This window comes from Balaenoptera acutorostrata, chromosome 3 (assembly GCF_949987535.1).
Source record: "Balaenoptera acutorostrata chromosome 3, mBalAcu1.1, whole genome shotgun sequence".
Lineage (NCBI taxonomy): Eukaryota > Metazoa > Chordata > Mammalia > Artiodactyla > Balaenopteridae > Balaenoptera > Balaenoptera acutorostrata.
In genome coordinates, this window is record NC_080066.1 from 32,438,745 (window position 1) to 32,455,622 (window position 16,878).

At 41.9% G+C, this 16,878-nt stretch overlaps 1 protein-coding gene across 1 annotated transcript in view; it reads right to left on the reverse strand.

Moving 5' to 3' along the window:
• The window catches only part of TRPM1 (transient receptor potential cation channel subfamily M member 1), a 115,921-nt gene that overhangs the window by 73,291 nt on the left and 25,752 nt on the right, over positions 1–16,878 (reverse strand). Inside the window, exon 4 of the mRNA XM_057542664.1 lies at positions 1,319–1,398. Within this exon, the coding sequence (XP_057398647.1) occupies positions 1,319–1,398 (80 nt within the window). The remainder of the gene's footprint in view (positions 1–1,318; positions 1,399–16,878) is intronic.

The following is a 16,878-nucleotide window of genomic DNA, read 5'->3' on the forward strand; positions in this document are numbered from 1 at the left end:
TCCGATCTTTCACCAGTAAGTGTGATGTTAGCCATGGATTTTTCATAGAAGCCCTTTATCAGGTTGAGAAAGTTCTCTTCTAGTACTAGTTTTCTGGGTTTTTTTTTTAATCGTAAAAAGGTGTTGGATTTTGTCAAACACTTTCTTGGTGTCAGTTGAGATGATCATGTGATTTTTGTTTTTTATTCTATGAATGTGATGTATTGCATTAATTGATTTTCTGCTGTGAAAACAACCTTGCATTCCTGGGATAAATCCCAGTTGGTTATGATGTGTAATTCTTTTTATATGTTGCTGGATTTGGTTTGATAGTATTTGTTCAAGATTTCTGCATCCATATTCACAAGAGATATTAATCTGTAGTTGCCCTTTCTTGTGCTGTCTTTGGTTTTAATATCAAGGTAGTACTGGCCTCATAAAATGAGTTGGGAAGTGCTCTCTCATCTTCTATTTTTTGAAAGAGCTTGTGAAGAATTGGTATCAATTATTCTTTAAATATTTGGTAAAATTCAGCCGTGAAGCCCTCTGGACCTAAGCTTTTCTTTGTAGGTAATTTTTGATGACTAATCCTGCCTCTTCACTTCTTATAGGTTTCTTCAGATTGTGTATTTCTTCTTGAATCATTTTGGCAGTTTTTGTCTTTCTAGGAATTTTTCCATTTCATCTAAGTTATCTAATTTATTGTCATTGGTATACAGGTCATAGTGTTCCTTTATACTCATTTCTATTTCCGTAAGATTGGTAGTAATGTCTCTTCATTTCTGATTCTAGTATTTTAAGTCTTCTCTCTTTCTTCATCAATCTAGCTAAAGGTTTGTCAATTTTGTGGCTCTTTTCCAAGAACCAGCTTTTGATTTAATTGATTTTTCTCTATTGTTTTAAGATTTTCTATTTCATTAACTCCCATTCTATTTTCTATTATTTCCTCCCTTTTCTTTCTTTCAGGTTTAGTTTGCCCTTCTCTTCCCAGTGTGTTATAACATTAGGAACTCTAACAAAGAGGCCAGAAGATACCCTGGAAATCTGTCTAAAGCCCTCAGCTCCTTGATCTCACTAAGTCTAAGAGGAAAGTGTGGGCCCATCTGCTTGTGAAAACTCACGTGAGTGAGTGGAGGGCAGCGCCTCTCCCCTGAGGCTGTCTGCATCTTGACAGAGGAACTTATAGCCCAGGTGACTCCCTGGTTAATGACTCACGTGGGGCATAAGTTCTATCTGTCTTTGACTTCTTCTCTCCCTCCCCCAAACACCAGAATAGTTGCTGGCAACTGACAGAGAAGTGCAAGTTTGAATAAAGTCTTACTTATGGCTTCCAATTTACCTGTTAGGATCTTTAGTGCTGGGAATTACAAAGATACATTCTCGTTTGCAAAAGGTTTTTTCTATCCAAGATTTCTGTCCCTGGAAGAGAAAAAAGTGGAAATTAGACCAAGATATTCCCAAGCCATCCTCAGAGTTCATTCTTTTGCTTTTATAAAATGAATAGTAACAGGAAGTCTGTCCAAAACATCTGAATAGACACCTCCAAGAATGGTGGACACAAGTCTTTCAGGATCTTAGCTCTGGTTTCTTTTAAGAGAAATGGCTCAGAAGTATGTATTCATGGTTTCCATAGGGCTACAACCTGGGCTTTGTATGCTAGTCAGAGTCTGCAAAGGGAGAACGATGATGCCCCTGGAGTAAGCCAGTGCCCCAGGGAGCCTGGTGTGGACGTGAGTTACTGGAGAAGCTGACAAAGTCGGCCAGTCTCTAGTCAGGTCTTTGATTTACTCTCAAGACCCCATCTTCTCCAGACTCTCAGGCTCCCCACACACCGTAGTCATTTTACAAGTAATTTTTCTAACTGGTGCTCAGATTCACTGAATGTTATTTTTAGAATTAAAAATATTGGAGGTGGGATCCGAGAGCTGTGGGCGGGCTCGACGTACCCCACCTCGGGGTGGTGCTCTGACTGTGGCAACTGTTGAAGGGCTGCCTCCAGGGAAACAGTGAGGAGCCACTGACCCCTTAAACATCTTCTTCTGAAGTACATTCTACTCTAGGAGGAATGACTGCACTATTCTCCTGAGCTATGGCAGTCAGACCTGGTAGAGGTAACTTCTCTACAGAAACCCCAAACCTGGCAAGGATGGTTCAGATTTTGGCAGATTGTCGCTTCATCCCCACCCAACACTGATAATATCAGCAGAGGGACCTTCAAGATGGCGGAGGAGTAAGAGGTGGAGATCATCTTCCTCCCCACAAATACATCAAAAATACATCTACATGTGGAATAACTCCTATAGAACACCTACTGAACACTGGCAGAAGACCTCAGACTTCCCAAAAGATGCCCTCAGGTGACCTACACACAGAGGGGGGCGCCAAAATCCAAAGCTGAACCCCAGGAGCTGTGCGAACAAAGAAGAGAAAGGGAAATTTCTCCCAGCAGCCTCAGGAGCAGCGGATTAAATCTCTACCATCAACTTGATGTACCCTGCATCTCTGGAACACCTGAATAGACAACGAATCATCCCAAAATTGAGGCGGTGAACTTTGGGAGCAACTGTAGACTTGGGGTTTGCTTTCTGCATCTAATTTGTTTCTGGTTTTATGTTTTTTTAGTTTAGTATTTAGAGCTTATTATCATTGGTAGATTTGTTTATTGATTTGGTTGCCCTCTTCCTTTATTTTTTTAATATATATATATATATATATATATATTTCCTTTTTCTATTTTTGTGAGTCTGTATGTGTATGCTTCTTTGTGTGATTTTATCTGTATAGCTTTGCTTTTACCATTTGTCCTAGGGTTCTGTCTGTCCATTATTTTTTGTTTTCCTTTTTTTTTTTTTAGTATAGTTTTTAGCATTTGTTATCATTGGTGGATTTGGTTTTTGGTTTGGTTGCTCTCTTCTTTCTTTCTTTTTTTAAAATACTTTTTAACTTTTTATTCTTAATAATATTTTTTTATTTTGTATTTTAATAACTTCATTTTTTCGTTTCTTCCTTTCTTTCTTTCTCTTTCTTTCTTTCTTTCTTTCTTTCTTTCTTTCTTTCTTTCTTTCTTTTCTTTTCTTTTCTTTTCCTTCTTTTTCTCTCTTTTCTTCTGAACCGAGTGGCTGACAGGGTCTTGGTGCTCCAGCCAGGTGTCAGGCCTGAGGCTCTGAGGTGGGAGAGCTGAGTTCAGGACATTGGTCCACCAGAGACCTCCTAGCCCCAAGTAATATCAAACAGTGAAAGCTCTCCCAGAGATCTCCATCTCAATGCTAAGACCCAGCTCCACTCAACAACCAGCAAGCTACAGTGATGGGCACCCTATACCAAGCCACTAGCAAGACAGGAACACAACCCCACCCATTAGCAGAGAGGCAGCCTAAAATCATAATAAGTTCACAGACACCCCAAAACACTACACCAGACGCAGTCCTGCCCACCAGAAAGACAAGATCCAGCCTCATCCACCAGAACACAGGCACCAGTCCCCTCCACCAAGAAGCCTACACAAACCACTGAACCAAACTTACCCACTGGGGGCAGACACCAAAAATAACGGGAACTACGAACCTGCAGCCTGCAAAAAGGAGACCCCAAACACAGTAAGTTAAGCAAAAAGAGAAGACAGAGAAATACACAGCAGATGAAGGAGCAAGGTAAAAACCCATCAGACCAAACAAATGAAGACAAAATAGGCAACCTACCTGAAAAAGAATTCAGTCATGATAGTAAAGATGATCCAAAATCTTGGAAACAATGCAGAAAATACAAGAAACATTTAACAAGGACCTAGAAGAACTAAAGAGCAAACAAACAATGATGAACAACACAATAAATGAAATAAAAATTCTCTAGAAGGAATCAATAGCAGAATAACGAGGCAGAAGAATGGATAAGTGACCTGGACGATAAAATAGTGGAAATAACTACTGCAGAACAGAATAAAGAAAAAAGAATGAAAAGAATTGAGGACAGTCTCAGAGACCTCTGGGACAACATTAAACACACCAACATTCAAATTATAGGGGTCCCAGAAGAAGAAGAGAAAAAAAAGGGACTGAGAAAATATTTGAAGAGATTATAGTTGAAAACTTCCCTAATATGGGAAAGGAAATAGTCAGTCAAGTCCAGGAAGCGCAGAGAGTCCCTTACAGGATAAATCCAAGGAGAAACATGCCAAGACACATATTAATCAAACTATCAAAAATTAAATACAAAGAAAAAATATTAAAAGCAGCAAGGGAAAAGCAACAAATAGTATACAAGGGAATCCCCATAAGGTTAACAGCTGATCTTTCAGCAGAAACTCTGCAAGCCAGAAGGGAGTGGCAGGACATATTTAAAGTGATGAAAGGGAAAAACCTACCACCAAGATGACTCTACCCAGCAAGGATCTCATTCAGATTTGATGGAGAATTTAAAACCTTTACAGACAAGCAAAAGCTAAAAGAATTCAGCACCACCAAACCAGCTTTACAACAAATGCTGAAGGAACTTCTCTAGGCAGGAAACACAAGAGAAGGAAAAGACCTACAAAAACAAACCCAAAACAATTAAGAAAATGGTAATAGGAACATACATATCAATAACTACCTTAAATGTAAGTGGATTAAATGCTCCAACCAAAAGACATAGACTGGCTGAATGGATACAAAAACAAGACCCTTATATATGCTGTCTACAAGAGACCTACTTCAGACCTAGGGACACATACAGACTGAAAGTGAGGGGATGGAAAAAGATATTCCATGCAAATGGAAATCAAAAGAAAGCAGGCATAGCAGTTCTCATATCAGACAAAATAGACTTTAAAATAAAGACTATTACAAGAGACAAAGAAGGACACTACATAATGATCAAGGGATCAATCCAAGAAGAAAATATAACAATTGTAAATATTTATGCACCCAACATAGGAGAACCTCAATACATAAGACAAATGCTAACAGCCATAAAAGGAGAAATCGACAGTAACACAATAATAGTAGGGGACTTTAACACCCACTTTCACCAGTGGACAGATCATCCAAAATGAAAATAAATAAGGAAACACAAGCCTTAAATGACACATTAAACAAGGTGGACTTAATTGATATTTATAGGACTTTCCATCCAAAACAACAGAATACACTTTCTTCTCAAGTGCTCATGGAACATTCTCCAGGATAGATCATATCTTGGGTCACCAATCAAGCCTTGGTAAATTTAAGAAAACTGAAATTGTATCAAGTATCTTTTCCAACCACAACGCTATGAGACTAGATATCAGTTACAGGAAAAAAATCTGTAAAAAATACAAACACATGGAGGCTAAACAATATACTACTAAATAACCAAGAGATCACTGAAGAAATCAAAAGGGAAATCAAAAAATACCTAGAAACAAATGACAATGATAACACAACAACCCAAAACCTATGGGATGCAGCAAAAGCATTTCTAAGAAGGAAGTTTATAGCAATACAGTCCTACCTCAAGAAACAAGGAACATCTCAAATAAACAGCCTAACCTTACACCTAAAGCAATTATAGAAAGAATAACAAAAAAAAAAACCCCAAAGTTAGCCGAAAGAAAGAAATCATAAAGATCATATCAGAAATAAATGAAAAAGAAATGAAGGAAACAATAGCAAAGATCAATAAAACTAAAAGCTGGTTCTTTGAGAAGATAAACAAAATTGATAAACCATTAGCCAGACTCATCAAGAGAAAAAGGGAGAAGACTCAAATCAATAGAATTAGAAATGAAAAAGAAGTAACAACTGACACTGCAGAAATACAAAGGATCATGAGAGATTACTACAAGCAACTATATGCCAATAAAATGGACAACCTGGAAGAAATGCACAAATTCTTAGAAAAGCACAACCTTCTGAGACTGAACCAGGAAGAAATAGAAAATATAAACAGACCAATCACAAGCACTGAAATTGAAATTGTGTTAAAAATCTTCCAACAAACAGAAGTCCAGGACCAGATGGCTTCACAGGCAAATTCTATCAAACATTTAGAGAAGAGCTAACACCTATCTTTCTCAAACTCTTCCGAAATATAGCAGAGGGAGCAAGATTGTTTTGGTTTTCCTGGGTCCCTTGTATTTCCATATGAATATTAGGCTCTGCTTGTTGATTTCTGGGAGGAAAAATAAAGCAGCTAGGATTTAGATGGGGATTGTGCTGAATCACTTCATCAGTTTGGGGAACATTGCCATTTTAATTATGTTAAGCACTTCAATTTGTGAACATAGGCTATCTTTCCATTTGTTTAGATCTTCTTAATTTAATTTCTTTCAACAATGTTTTATAGTTTCAAGTGTACAACTCTTGCACTTCTTTTGTTAAATTTTTTTCTAGGTAGCACATTTTTTTGAGTACTTATTTTCTTTCTGTTACAAGGTACTCTATGCCTGTCCTGTTCATTTCTTCACCCAGACTTAAAATGAGCCATTTCTCCAAGGAGCCCTGGTTCTGTATAATGGGTAATGGTATTTAGTAAACATAATCGGAGTGCTCAGTGTGTTCTAAAATACTCATTGTAGAGAGGAAACTAAGGCTCTCTGAGTTTAAATATCTTGTTTGTTGGCCTTCTGCAGATACTATTGTCAACTAAAATGAGACAGAATTGTTTGGAGAACACTGCATTTATGTTTGCAGCCAGAATAAATAAGAGTGGTCTAGAATATATTATTGTTGTGAGAAAGCAAGAATACTTTCCAAGATGTTTAGAAGTACTGACAAAGATGCCAACTTCAAAGACCTTTTATTGGCTGAATTTTGATGGTTTAAATATGAAAAAGAAGACCATGATTATAATAACTAGAACTAGTTGAATCTGTAAAAAGCCCTAAGTCCATGATGATGCTAAAAAAGAACAGACTGTGTTCCATAAAATCATACCTATATGTGTCTGAGGATTTATGATCCCCAGTTACAAAATATACAAAAATATATACCTCATGGTTACTGGCTAAATAACTCATTAAGGATCAAGGAGTAGACTGTGGAGAAATGGATTTGTAACTGTGGTCCTTAGACCAAGTTCAATATAAGAACCTTCCAAGTACAAGTGTGGTTGAACATATGTTATGGGAGCCTTCAAGGAAGTCTGGGGCCTAGTTCTGGACAAATGCTCAGGGAAGCTTGAGATTTGACCTATAACTCACCTACCTCTCAGTAAATTCCTCCACGCTAGGTGTACGTTGTATACATATATCAGGTTAGTTGGCAAACACTTTCCAGAATCTCAGCAGTGGGAGAAGTCAGGAAGCTATAACACTCCCCTCCTACCAGGAGTATAAGGTAGGTGCTGCTTATCCCTGGAAAAAAACCATCATTCTGTTTGGTTAGTACCACTGGCAACTGTGTATTTCCACGAGGATTCTAGGGACCCAGGATGCTGTAAAGGATGCAGTGTTCCCTAATTTCTATTTTTCCTATTTTAATGAAAACCATATAGTTCTTTTTGTGTTTATCTTTCCCAATTGAGACATTTATAGGAAAGAAAAAGTAGAGAATTTTGACAGCTGTTGAAGATTCTTTATGTACAATGTGAGTCTTTGGAACTAGCAATTAGAAGGTTACTATTTGTATATTAAACTGGTAGAATAATATAAACTAACTAAATGATAATCCTCAAGTATATTCACAGTTGCTATACTCTTTGATCTTCAGCATTTTTGAAGTATGTACCATAAATCCCATTGTTTGATTATGAGCACTCATATTTTTGAGCAGAATTACTATTACTATTTTCTTGCCAACCAGAAAACTATTCTTATATCATATACAAAAGTTTAGAATGTTTATTTTTGGAAAATTAAATAGTAATATTCACTATAACATGATAATGATATATTAAAACAAAAAGGCAAAAGGCAAAGGGTTCCTGGGATGAGTGTGATGGGAAGAATTTTCAGGTCACTCTGAGGTCTGACAGCATGATTATATACTTGGACATTTCCTAAGTGAACCATTCTAAGAGGAGTTGAACAATATTACATGTAATTGGGATTTGTTGTTTTATAAAATAATTTATTGATATGATTACAAACTATATCCATGAGAAGTGGCTGTTAGTGAAGAAAATACATGGTGAAAGGCAATTAGCATAAGCATATCCAGTCTTTGATCTTAGTGATATAAGTATATTCTTTACTAAGTATACGTGAATGCTTTGTTTCTATTAGCTTGACCAATATCCTGAGTATCTCTGAGCAGAAAATGTTCATGTTCACCTGTTGAGCAGGCCTCTGATGACTGCAGGAAGACTGGACAATTTTTTCTTTTGTCTAATTGGTGAAATCACCCCATAAGTTCTAACTATCCTATCTGATTTGTCCTCTTCTTTTTAAATTGGAACTTTTATCTCTGAACTTATTTAAAAGGTATTATATTACCCATTTTAAAAAGGATTTAATGTAGCATCTTCTAGAACAGGTTAGTTTTTGATGTCCTATGTAGCTACTAAGTATTTTCTATCTTAGTGTATATCTCTCCTTCATGTATTCTTTTTTTTTTTTTTGGAATGGTCCTTTGGGAGAATTAAAGTATTTTCCAAGAAAAAAAATATTGGAGGTTGTGAGGAAATGTGTATTCATATAACACCACTGCTGGGGCTGGAAATTTGTACATTCTCCATCGAGGGTAATTTGGCAATAATTTGTCACAATTATGAAGCTTATACCTTTTGATGTACCATTTTTAGGATTTTATTCCACAGATAGGCCTGAACAAACGACACATGTCCAGGGTTATTTACTGGATCACTGCTCATGATATCAAAAGGCTGGGAGTCACCTGCTGTTTATCAGTAGGGGATTGTTACCTGAATCATAGGACAGTTGTCAATTCTCTGAAACTCTAAAAAAAAAAGAATAAGACGTTCTCTATCAATAGGGAAAGATCACTGAGCTATAGTAAGTGAAAAAGCAAGTCATGGGTTAATTTCTAGAGTATCATCATTCCGTTAGAGGGGAGAAATGTAGATATGCAAGTAGACTTGCTGGAAAATAGGCACCACATACTGGGAAGGATTCCCTAGGAGCAGCTGACACTGGTTCCCCGAGAGGGAGATCTTGAGGCCTCGGGGACCTGGGTGGGAAGGAGATGCCCATAGCCTGGGTGCCTTTCTCAATTTTTTTTTTTTTAATTTATTTATTTATTTTTGGCTGTGTTGGGTCTTCGTTTCTGTGCGAGGGCTTTCTCTAGTTGCGGCAAGCGGGGGCCACTCTTCATCGCGGTGCGCGGGCCTCTCACTGTCGCGGCCTCTCTTGTTGCGGAGCACAGGCTCCAGACGCGCAGGCTCAGTAGTTGTGGCACACGGGCCCAGTTGCCCCGCGGCATGTGGGATCTTCCCAGACCTGGGCTCGAACCCGTGTTCCCTGCATTGGCAGGCATATTCTCAACCACTGCGCCACCAGGGAAGCCCTTTTTTTTTTTTTAAGATTGATTTATTTATTTATTTATTTTTGGCTGGGTTGGGTCTTCGTTGCAGTGCACAGGCTTCTCTTGTGGTGGCTTCTCTTGCTGCGTAGCACGGGCTCTAGGCGCGCAGGCTTCTGTAGTGTTGGACCACAGTCTCAGTAGTTGTGGCGCATGGGCTTAGTTGCTCCGCGGCATTTGGGATCTTCCCGGACCAGGGATCGAACCCATGTCCCCTGCACTGGCAGGCAGTTCTTAACCACTGCGCCACAAGGGAAGCCCGCCTTTCTCAATTTTTTAAAAGACTTAATGTTTTTATCATACTAAGTTAAGTAAGCCAAACAGAGAAAGACAAATATCATATGAGATCGCTTATATGTGGAATCTAAAAAAATTATACAAATGAACTTATTTACAAAACAGAAACAGACTCACAGACATAGAAAACAAATTTATGGTTACCAAAGGGTAAAGGGGGGGGAGGGATAAATTAGGAGTTTGGAATTAACATAAACACACTACTATATATAAAATAGATAACCAACAAGTACCTACTGTATTGCACAGGGAACTATACTCAATATCTTGTAATAACCTATAAAGGAAAAGAAATTGAAAAAGAATACATGGGAATTCCCTGGTGGTCCAGGGGTTAGGACTCGGCATTTTCACTGCCTGGGCCAGGGTTCAATCCCGAGTCAGGGAACTAAGATCTTGCAAGCTGCATGGCGCTGCCAAAAAAAAAAAAAAAGAATATATATAATATATATATATATAATATATAATTATATATATAATATATAATTATATATATAATATACATATATGTATTATATACAGAATCACTTTGCTGTACACCTGAAACTAATACAACATTGTAAATCAACTATACTCCAATTAAACAAAAAAGAAAAAAAAAGACTAAATAAAGACTTTATTTTTTTTAGAGCAGTTCTAGGTTCCCAACAGAATTGAGAGGGAGGTGCAGAGAGTTCCCACATACTCCCTGACCCTCCCTCATTATCAACATTCTCCACCAGGGTGGTGCATTTTTTACCAGGGTCAAACCTACACTGACACATCACCATCACCCAAAGTCCATAGTATACATTACTTCACTCTTGGCATCGTACATTCTATGGGTTGGACAAATTATAATGACATGTAGCCATCATTATAATATCATACAAAGTATTTTCACTGCCCTAAAAATCCTCTGTGCTCCACCTATTCATCCCTCCCTCCCTCCCTCCTAACCCCTGGCAACCACTGAGCTTTGTATTGTCTCTGGAGTTTCACCTTTTCCAGAACGTCATGTAGTTGGACTCATCCAGTATGAAGCCTTTTCAGATTGGCTTCTTTCACTTGGTTTTAATGCATTTAAGCTTCCTCCACGCCTTTCTATGGGTGATGACACGTTTTATTTTTTAGTGCTGAATAATATTCCATTGTCTGGATGTGCCACAGTTTATTTACCCATCCACCCTCTGAAGTTGGTTGCTTCTAAGTTTCGGCAGTTACGAATAAAGATGCCATAAACATCTGTGTGCAGTTTTCAGTTGTGGATCTACGTTTTTCCCTTTAAAAATTTGAACGATGTAAACGTACTACCTATTTCAAAATGGAAAACTTTTGCCTGAAATGAAAAAGTAAAATAAAACAATTTTTTTTAAAGAAAAAATTCTCCGTCGTCCCGCAACTCTCATCATAAAGTGGTGTCATTTTTCATTTGCTGATCCCCAATTCATCTGTATCCGTTTGTTGAAGATGTCTCTTGTGCAAGGTGCTGAGTGCTGTGGGGACTTCCCAGAGAAACACTTCAGCGCAAGCTCCGTCCACCACCTGGAAACGTCAGGTGAGGGGTGGACACAGCACGTGCTGAAGCGCGCAGGCAGCAGGGATGGCTTCCTGGAGCGGAGGGGGAAATCCCTGCCCACCTCACTGGGGAGCCAGCATCCTTTCCTGCATCTCCTTGAGGCCCAGCGTGATGTGTGTATACCTGTGTGATGCATTCGTGTGTGGTGTGACGTGTGTACACGTGTGATGGGTGTGTGTGTGTGGTGTGTGTTTGTGTGTTATGCACATGGCGCGTATGCTGTGTATTATGTGCTGTGCACACATTGCGTGTGTGTCCCGGGCTCGTGGCGGGATGGGTGGGCAGGCACGTGGAGCGGCCGGGCAGAGTCAGATCTTGGAGAAGCCACAGTGCGCTGACCCCCGCATCCTGGGTTCTCTCCTGTAGCCGCCAGGGGGAGCATCACGGCGCGACCTTTGACCTGTGACCCGAGGTGTCTAGTGGCTGTCCCCACCCACCTGGCAGCAATGCTGATCTGGGGGGCTCCCTTGTCTCCTGGGAGAGTGGCAGTGACAGCCCAGGGTCACAGAGGCCCTCCCCAACGAGGGCATGTCAAGGACCCGAGGCCACTTTTGTGGCCCCATAGAGAGTCCTGGCCCCGGTCCCAGCCACGCAGGGACGGTCCAACCTGGGTTTCTAACCTTCTGGAAGGAGCTGCGAGTCCCACCCAGACCGAGAAGCCTTTCTAAGGAGAACTCAGAGTCAGCTGGTCACTTGGTTTCTTTTTGAATAACAGGAATGATTGTAATTCAAGGTCTTCCCCAGGGGCCTTGAAAAAACAACACCATACAGTTTTCCCTCCAAATAATTTAATGACTGCTTGAAAACTACGTTGCTGATGAGGAAAAGTGGCAGCACTGGCGCAGAGGAGAAAGTTCAGCTGAAGTCCCAGCCCCAGCCCTTCTTATGTGGAATGTTCTAACAGTCTGAGGCAAAATAGCCAAGTGGATCATCAGCTGGAAGGAAGAAAACATGCTTCCCTTTTGCATTTCACTCTTTACTTCCCAGAGAAGCTGGGAGGACACAACTCTTTTCTGGAAAAAAAAAAAACCGTAATTCACAGTATTTGCACAATATGTCTCTGGAGAAAGACAAGAAGAATCTAAACAAATACTGTATTTGTTTAGAGAGTCGGCTACTTTCTCACCGAGACATAGGATGGTGTTTCTAAAACAACTTTCTGTGTCTTCTAGGACTAAACAAATAAATCAATATCTGTGGGTAATGGGAGCTGGGTTTCTCCCTGTTGGAGAAGGGAATTACAAATATAGGAAGTGGGGAAGGTTAGAATGAAGCCCTGTGGCATTGGACTGAAATTGAAATTATCAATATGAACCCGGGATTTTAATAAGTGGAGATAGATAGATACAAGAATGTATGTAGGTGTGTATGTAGTTCCCCCCGCCCACACACACACACACACACCAACTACATATAACAGATTGTATTAGTTGCCTATGCTTAACATAACAAATTGCCCCAAAACTTAGTGGCTTAAAACAACATTTACTTATATAACATAGATAAACAACAAGGACCTACTGTATAGCACAGGGAACTCTACTCAATATTGTGTCATAACCTATATAGTAAAAGAATCTGAAAAAGAATAGATACATGTATATGTAGAAATGAATCACGTTGCTGTACACTTGAAACTAACACAACATTGTAAATCAACTATACCCCAATGTAAAATAAAAAATTAAATAATGAAAAAGAATTATTCATTTGGCTTAAGTTCATCAACCATGAAAACCCTAGAGCTGTTAAAAAAAAAAAACAAAAACGCTAACAACAAACATTTATTATGTCACAGGGGACCGGGGATTGGATGGGGCTTAGCTGGATGCTCCTGACTCTTGTCTCTCACAAGGATTCAATCAAGGATGGGCGGGAACTGTGGTCTCATCTGGAGGAGGGCGGCTGGGGCGTATCCATCTCCAAGCCCCCTCACGTGGTTGCTGTTGGCGAGAACCACCTGCTCTCGAGGGCTGTTGGCCCATCTCCTCCCTCAGTTCCTTCCACGTGAGCCTCTCCCAGGGCGATTCACAGCCTGGCAGGTGCCCCGTCAGAGCGAGGAGCCCAAGACACATGCAAGACAGAAGCCAGTGTCTCTTTATAACCTAACACGTGAAGCAATACCTCATCACTTTTGCAGTATTTTTTTTCCTTTTTTTTTTTTTTAAAGATAATGTGTTTACTGATTTGCCTTTCACCTTAACCTTTCCCCCTCAACACCAAATCTTTTTTTTTTTTTGGCCGCACTACGCAGCATGCGGGATCTTAGTTCTCGGACCAGGGATCGAACCCCTGCCCCCTGCAGTGGAAGCGTGGAGTCCTAACCACTGAACCGCCAAGGAATTCCCACTTTTGCTGTATTCTATTCATTAGAAGTGAGTCACTTGGTCCAGCCCACACTCAGGGGGAGAGGGTTACTGTAATGTCAGTGCCTGGAATTAAGCTTCTGATGGCTGACACATTCATTTCGAAAGACACCCATCTCGAATGAACAGACTGTAAGACACAGCTACTAGCAAAACAACCAGATAAGGAGTGGGGCCACCCCTACCCTTGAAAGCCCTGGATGACCCCGCTTCTCCCTTCCTGCCCCCTGATTCCCGATCTCAGGCTTTAAATTAGCCAGTAAAGACTCTAGACACCCTGCCCTCGGACCCTAATAAAGGCAGATTCCGGCCCACCTTCTCTCCCCATGACCTTGCTGTGTGGCCCTTCCTTGGGTGTGACCTGTGAGTAGTAAATCTTGTTCCTCAAAGTTCTCTTGGTTTTTGCTGAAGTGTATCTTGCAATCGTAATAAGAACCACAAGCGCGGGCTTACAGGGTGGCGCAGTGGTTAAGAATCCGCCTGCCAATGCAGGTGACACGGGTTCGAGCTCTGGTCCGGGAATATCCCACATGCTGCGTAGCAACTAAGCCTGTGCACCACAACTACTGAGGCTGTGCTCTAGAGCCTGTGAGCCACAACTACTGAGCCCACGTGCCACAACTGCTGAAGCCCACGAGGCTAGAGCGTGAGCTCCGCAACAAGAGAAGCCATCGCAATGAGAAGCCCATGCACTGCAACGAAGAGTAGCCTCTGCTCGCCGCAACTAGAGAAAGACATGCGCAGCAACGAAGACCCAGTGCAGCCAAAAATAAATAAATACATTTATTAAAAAAAAAAAAAAAGAAAAGAACCACAAGGGCTGGTCCAACCACAACACTAGTCCCAGTGGGGGAAATGTCTATGGGGCTCCCTACAAGTGATACAGGCCTGTGTGAGTGCACCGGGCATTCCTAGTTGGGAGGCACGGCTCTCAGGAGGCTGGGATCACTGGGGTCATAGGCCTACCACACATGTACACGTATGTATATTTACTTCCTGACTCTATCCACTGAAAGTGCCTAAAAACACTCCGATAGCACTGAGTATACTTAGTGCTCAAGTATCTGTTTCTAAATAGCATTCTCCCCTAAAAGAAGCCAGGGCTCCTTGGACAAATGACTGAATCCAGATCTGGGGCAGAGAAAGTACAAGATGAGGTGGGAACATCTTGTGCCAGAAAGTAAGGAAATGTTTATTTTTGACATGGGAACTTGTCTGAAGAACACAGAAGCCTCTTTGAAGGGGCTCTCACTGGCTTTATCTGGGATGACTTGAGCATGAAACTAAATGATCACAATAAAGAATGATAACCCTTTGGCTGAAATAAGGACCCACGATTCCACACCAGTATAAAGTCATACCTAAATAAACACATAAGGGAGATGGGAAAGCTGTTTCTTCCGTTTACTAGTCATCTAATAAATGCAGAAAGAATGATGGAATTAGAAAAATCACCATTTGGCAACCGTCAAGAATCTTCGGTGAAAGCTACAAGTAGGTGGTAAAAGTCTGAAGAGCAACAGTACCCTTACATAGCCGCAAAGTATCTCCCATAGATAGTCACTAATTACAAAGAGGACATGAGTAACCTGACAGTGGAGAGATCTGGTGAACGCCACCTAACGCAAAGTGAGAATCACCAGCAATGAAACCAAGATTCACCTCCAGCCTCCAGATGATATGCACTGAGACGAACAAAAAATGCCAAAAATGCATAACCTGAATCTAATCGGGAGGAAACCTTAGAGAACCCAAATTGAGGGGCACCCTGGAAAATAACTGACCTATATTCTTCAAAAGTCTCAAGGCTGTGAAAGACAAGGAAAGACGGGAATGGTTGCAGAGGCTGTAGAGACATGACCTTGGAACGCCCTTGAGTCTCTCGCCCCGCCCCTTGGCCCCCTTTGGCCCCGCCCCACCCTCTCTGGGTCCCACCCTCTGATCCCTCTCTAGGCCCCGCCCCCTCTGCTGGGTCTAGAGTCCCCCCCACCCCACCCCTGCATAAGAAACCAACAAGTGGGCCCTTCCCAGGAATCTCTTAACAACACGGTGAGGGAAATCAGAAAGCCAGTGTCCAGCCCCTTGAACAACTAGGCTCAGGCCCCCCATCATCAAAAGGGGGAAACGCCATCATCTGCCCTGCAGCATTTCATATGCTGAGGTGGGTGAGGAGCTTGGACAGCAGTAACGTGCCTCTGATTTATTCACGTCTGTTCTCTCACAGGCAGCGTTTAAACGCCATCACCACCGAGGGCCCCCATTCTTCCTTCGTGCAGGTCTGGGGTGTCCGTGGCCCCTCCAGGAGCATCAGCCTTGCATCCTGACCCCCAACTCAGGAGGGGGCTTTTCAGAGGGCGCCCAGCACTGGCCCTGCTTGTGGCCCTGGGCAGGGACAGCAGCTGGTGTGCTCGCTGCTCCTGGCTCAACCCACTTCCCTCTGCTTCACCGAAAATCCATTTTTTTTCCTAAGGAAAAAGCTGGCATGTGACTAACATACTTTCCCTGAGGAAAGAAAGGCTTTGCTTTAGTGTTAACTCTTAATTGTTTAAAAAGTTTAGTTAAGAAAAATATCCTCAGTTCAAAATTCCAAGTTAGTGCTTAGTCTCCAGAAATGTTCTAGAATCTTCCGAGGATGAACGAGCGGTCCAAGAGCCACTCACTCTTTCCTGCAATCATGCCTCACAGTGTCCAGACTCTGCTCAAAAGTTGCCTTCGGGGAGGCTCTCTGACTCCCTAGCCCCCAGCCCCCGCGTCCTGTTTCTATACCCTCTCCCTCTTTCCTCTGCCCCGTCCCCTCCCACAAAAGCCACAGAAGCCCCAGCCCTGCTCAGTCCTCTGCATGAGTGCCCAGCGGAGGGGAGGTGCTCACTATCCCTTGGTTACTAAGGGAGTGATTCAATAGCCCAGGTGGAGCATCGCCAGAGCTGCGGGCAGCGGCCTGTCCCCGGGCCGCCGCGGGCCGGTAGTGCACACAGAGCAGGAGGTCACCCAGATCACCCGGGAGAGCCTCAGTTCACGTGGGGTGAGCGCAGCCGCAGAGGCCGATGCAGGTGAGAGCAATGGGTGGAGGCCCCTCAGTAAACAGTCCTCCCTCCCCTGCTGAGGACACACTCCCAGGGCTGAGTCAGCCAAGGTATTAGCAAAAGGCGTGGACTCGCTGTGAGATGAAAGAAAAGCAGAGCCTCCCGGGGTTCATTCATAAACCCGCCAGGTCCTCCCCGCCCCCTCAGGTTAGGTCCCGCCC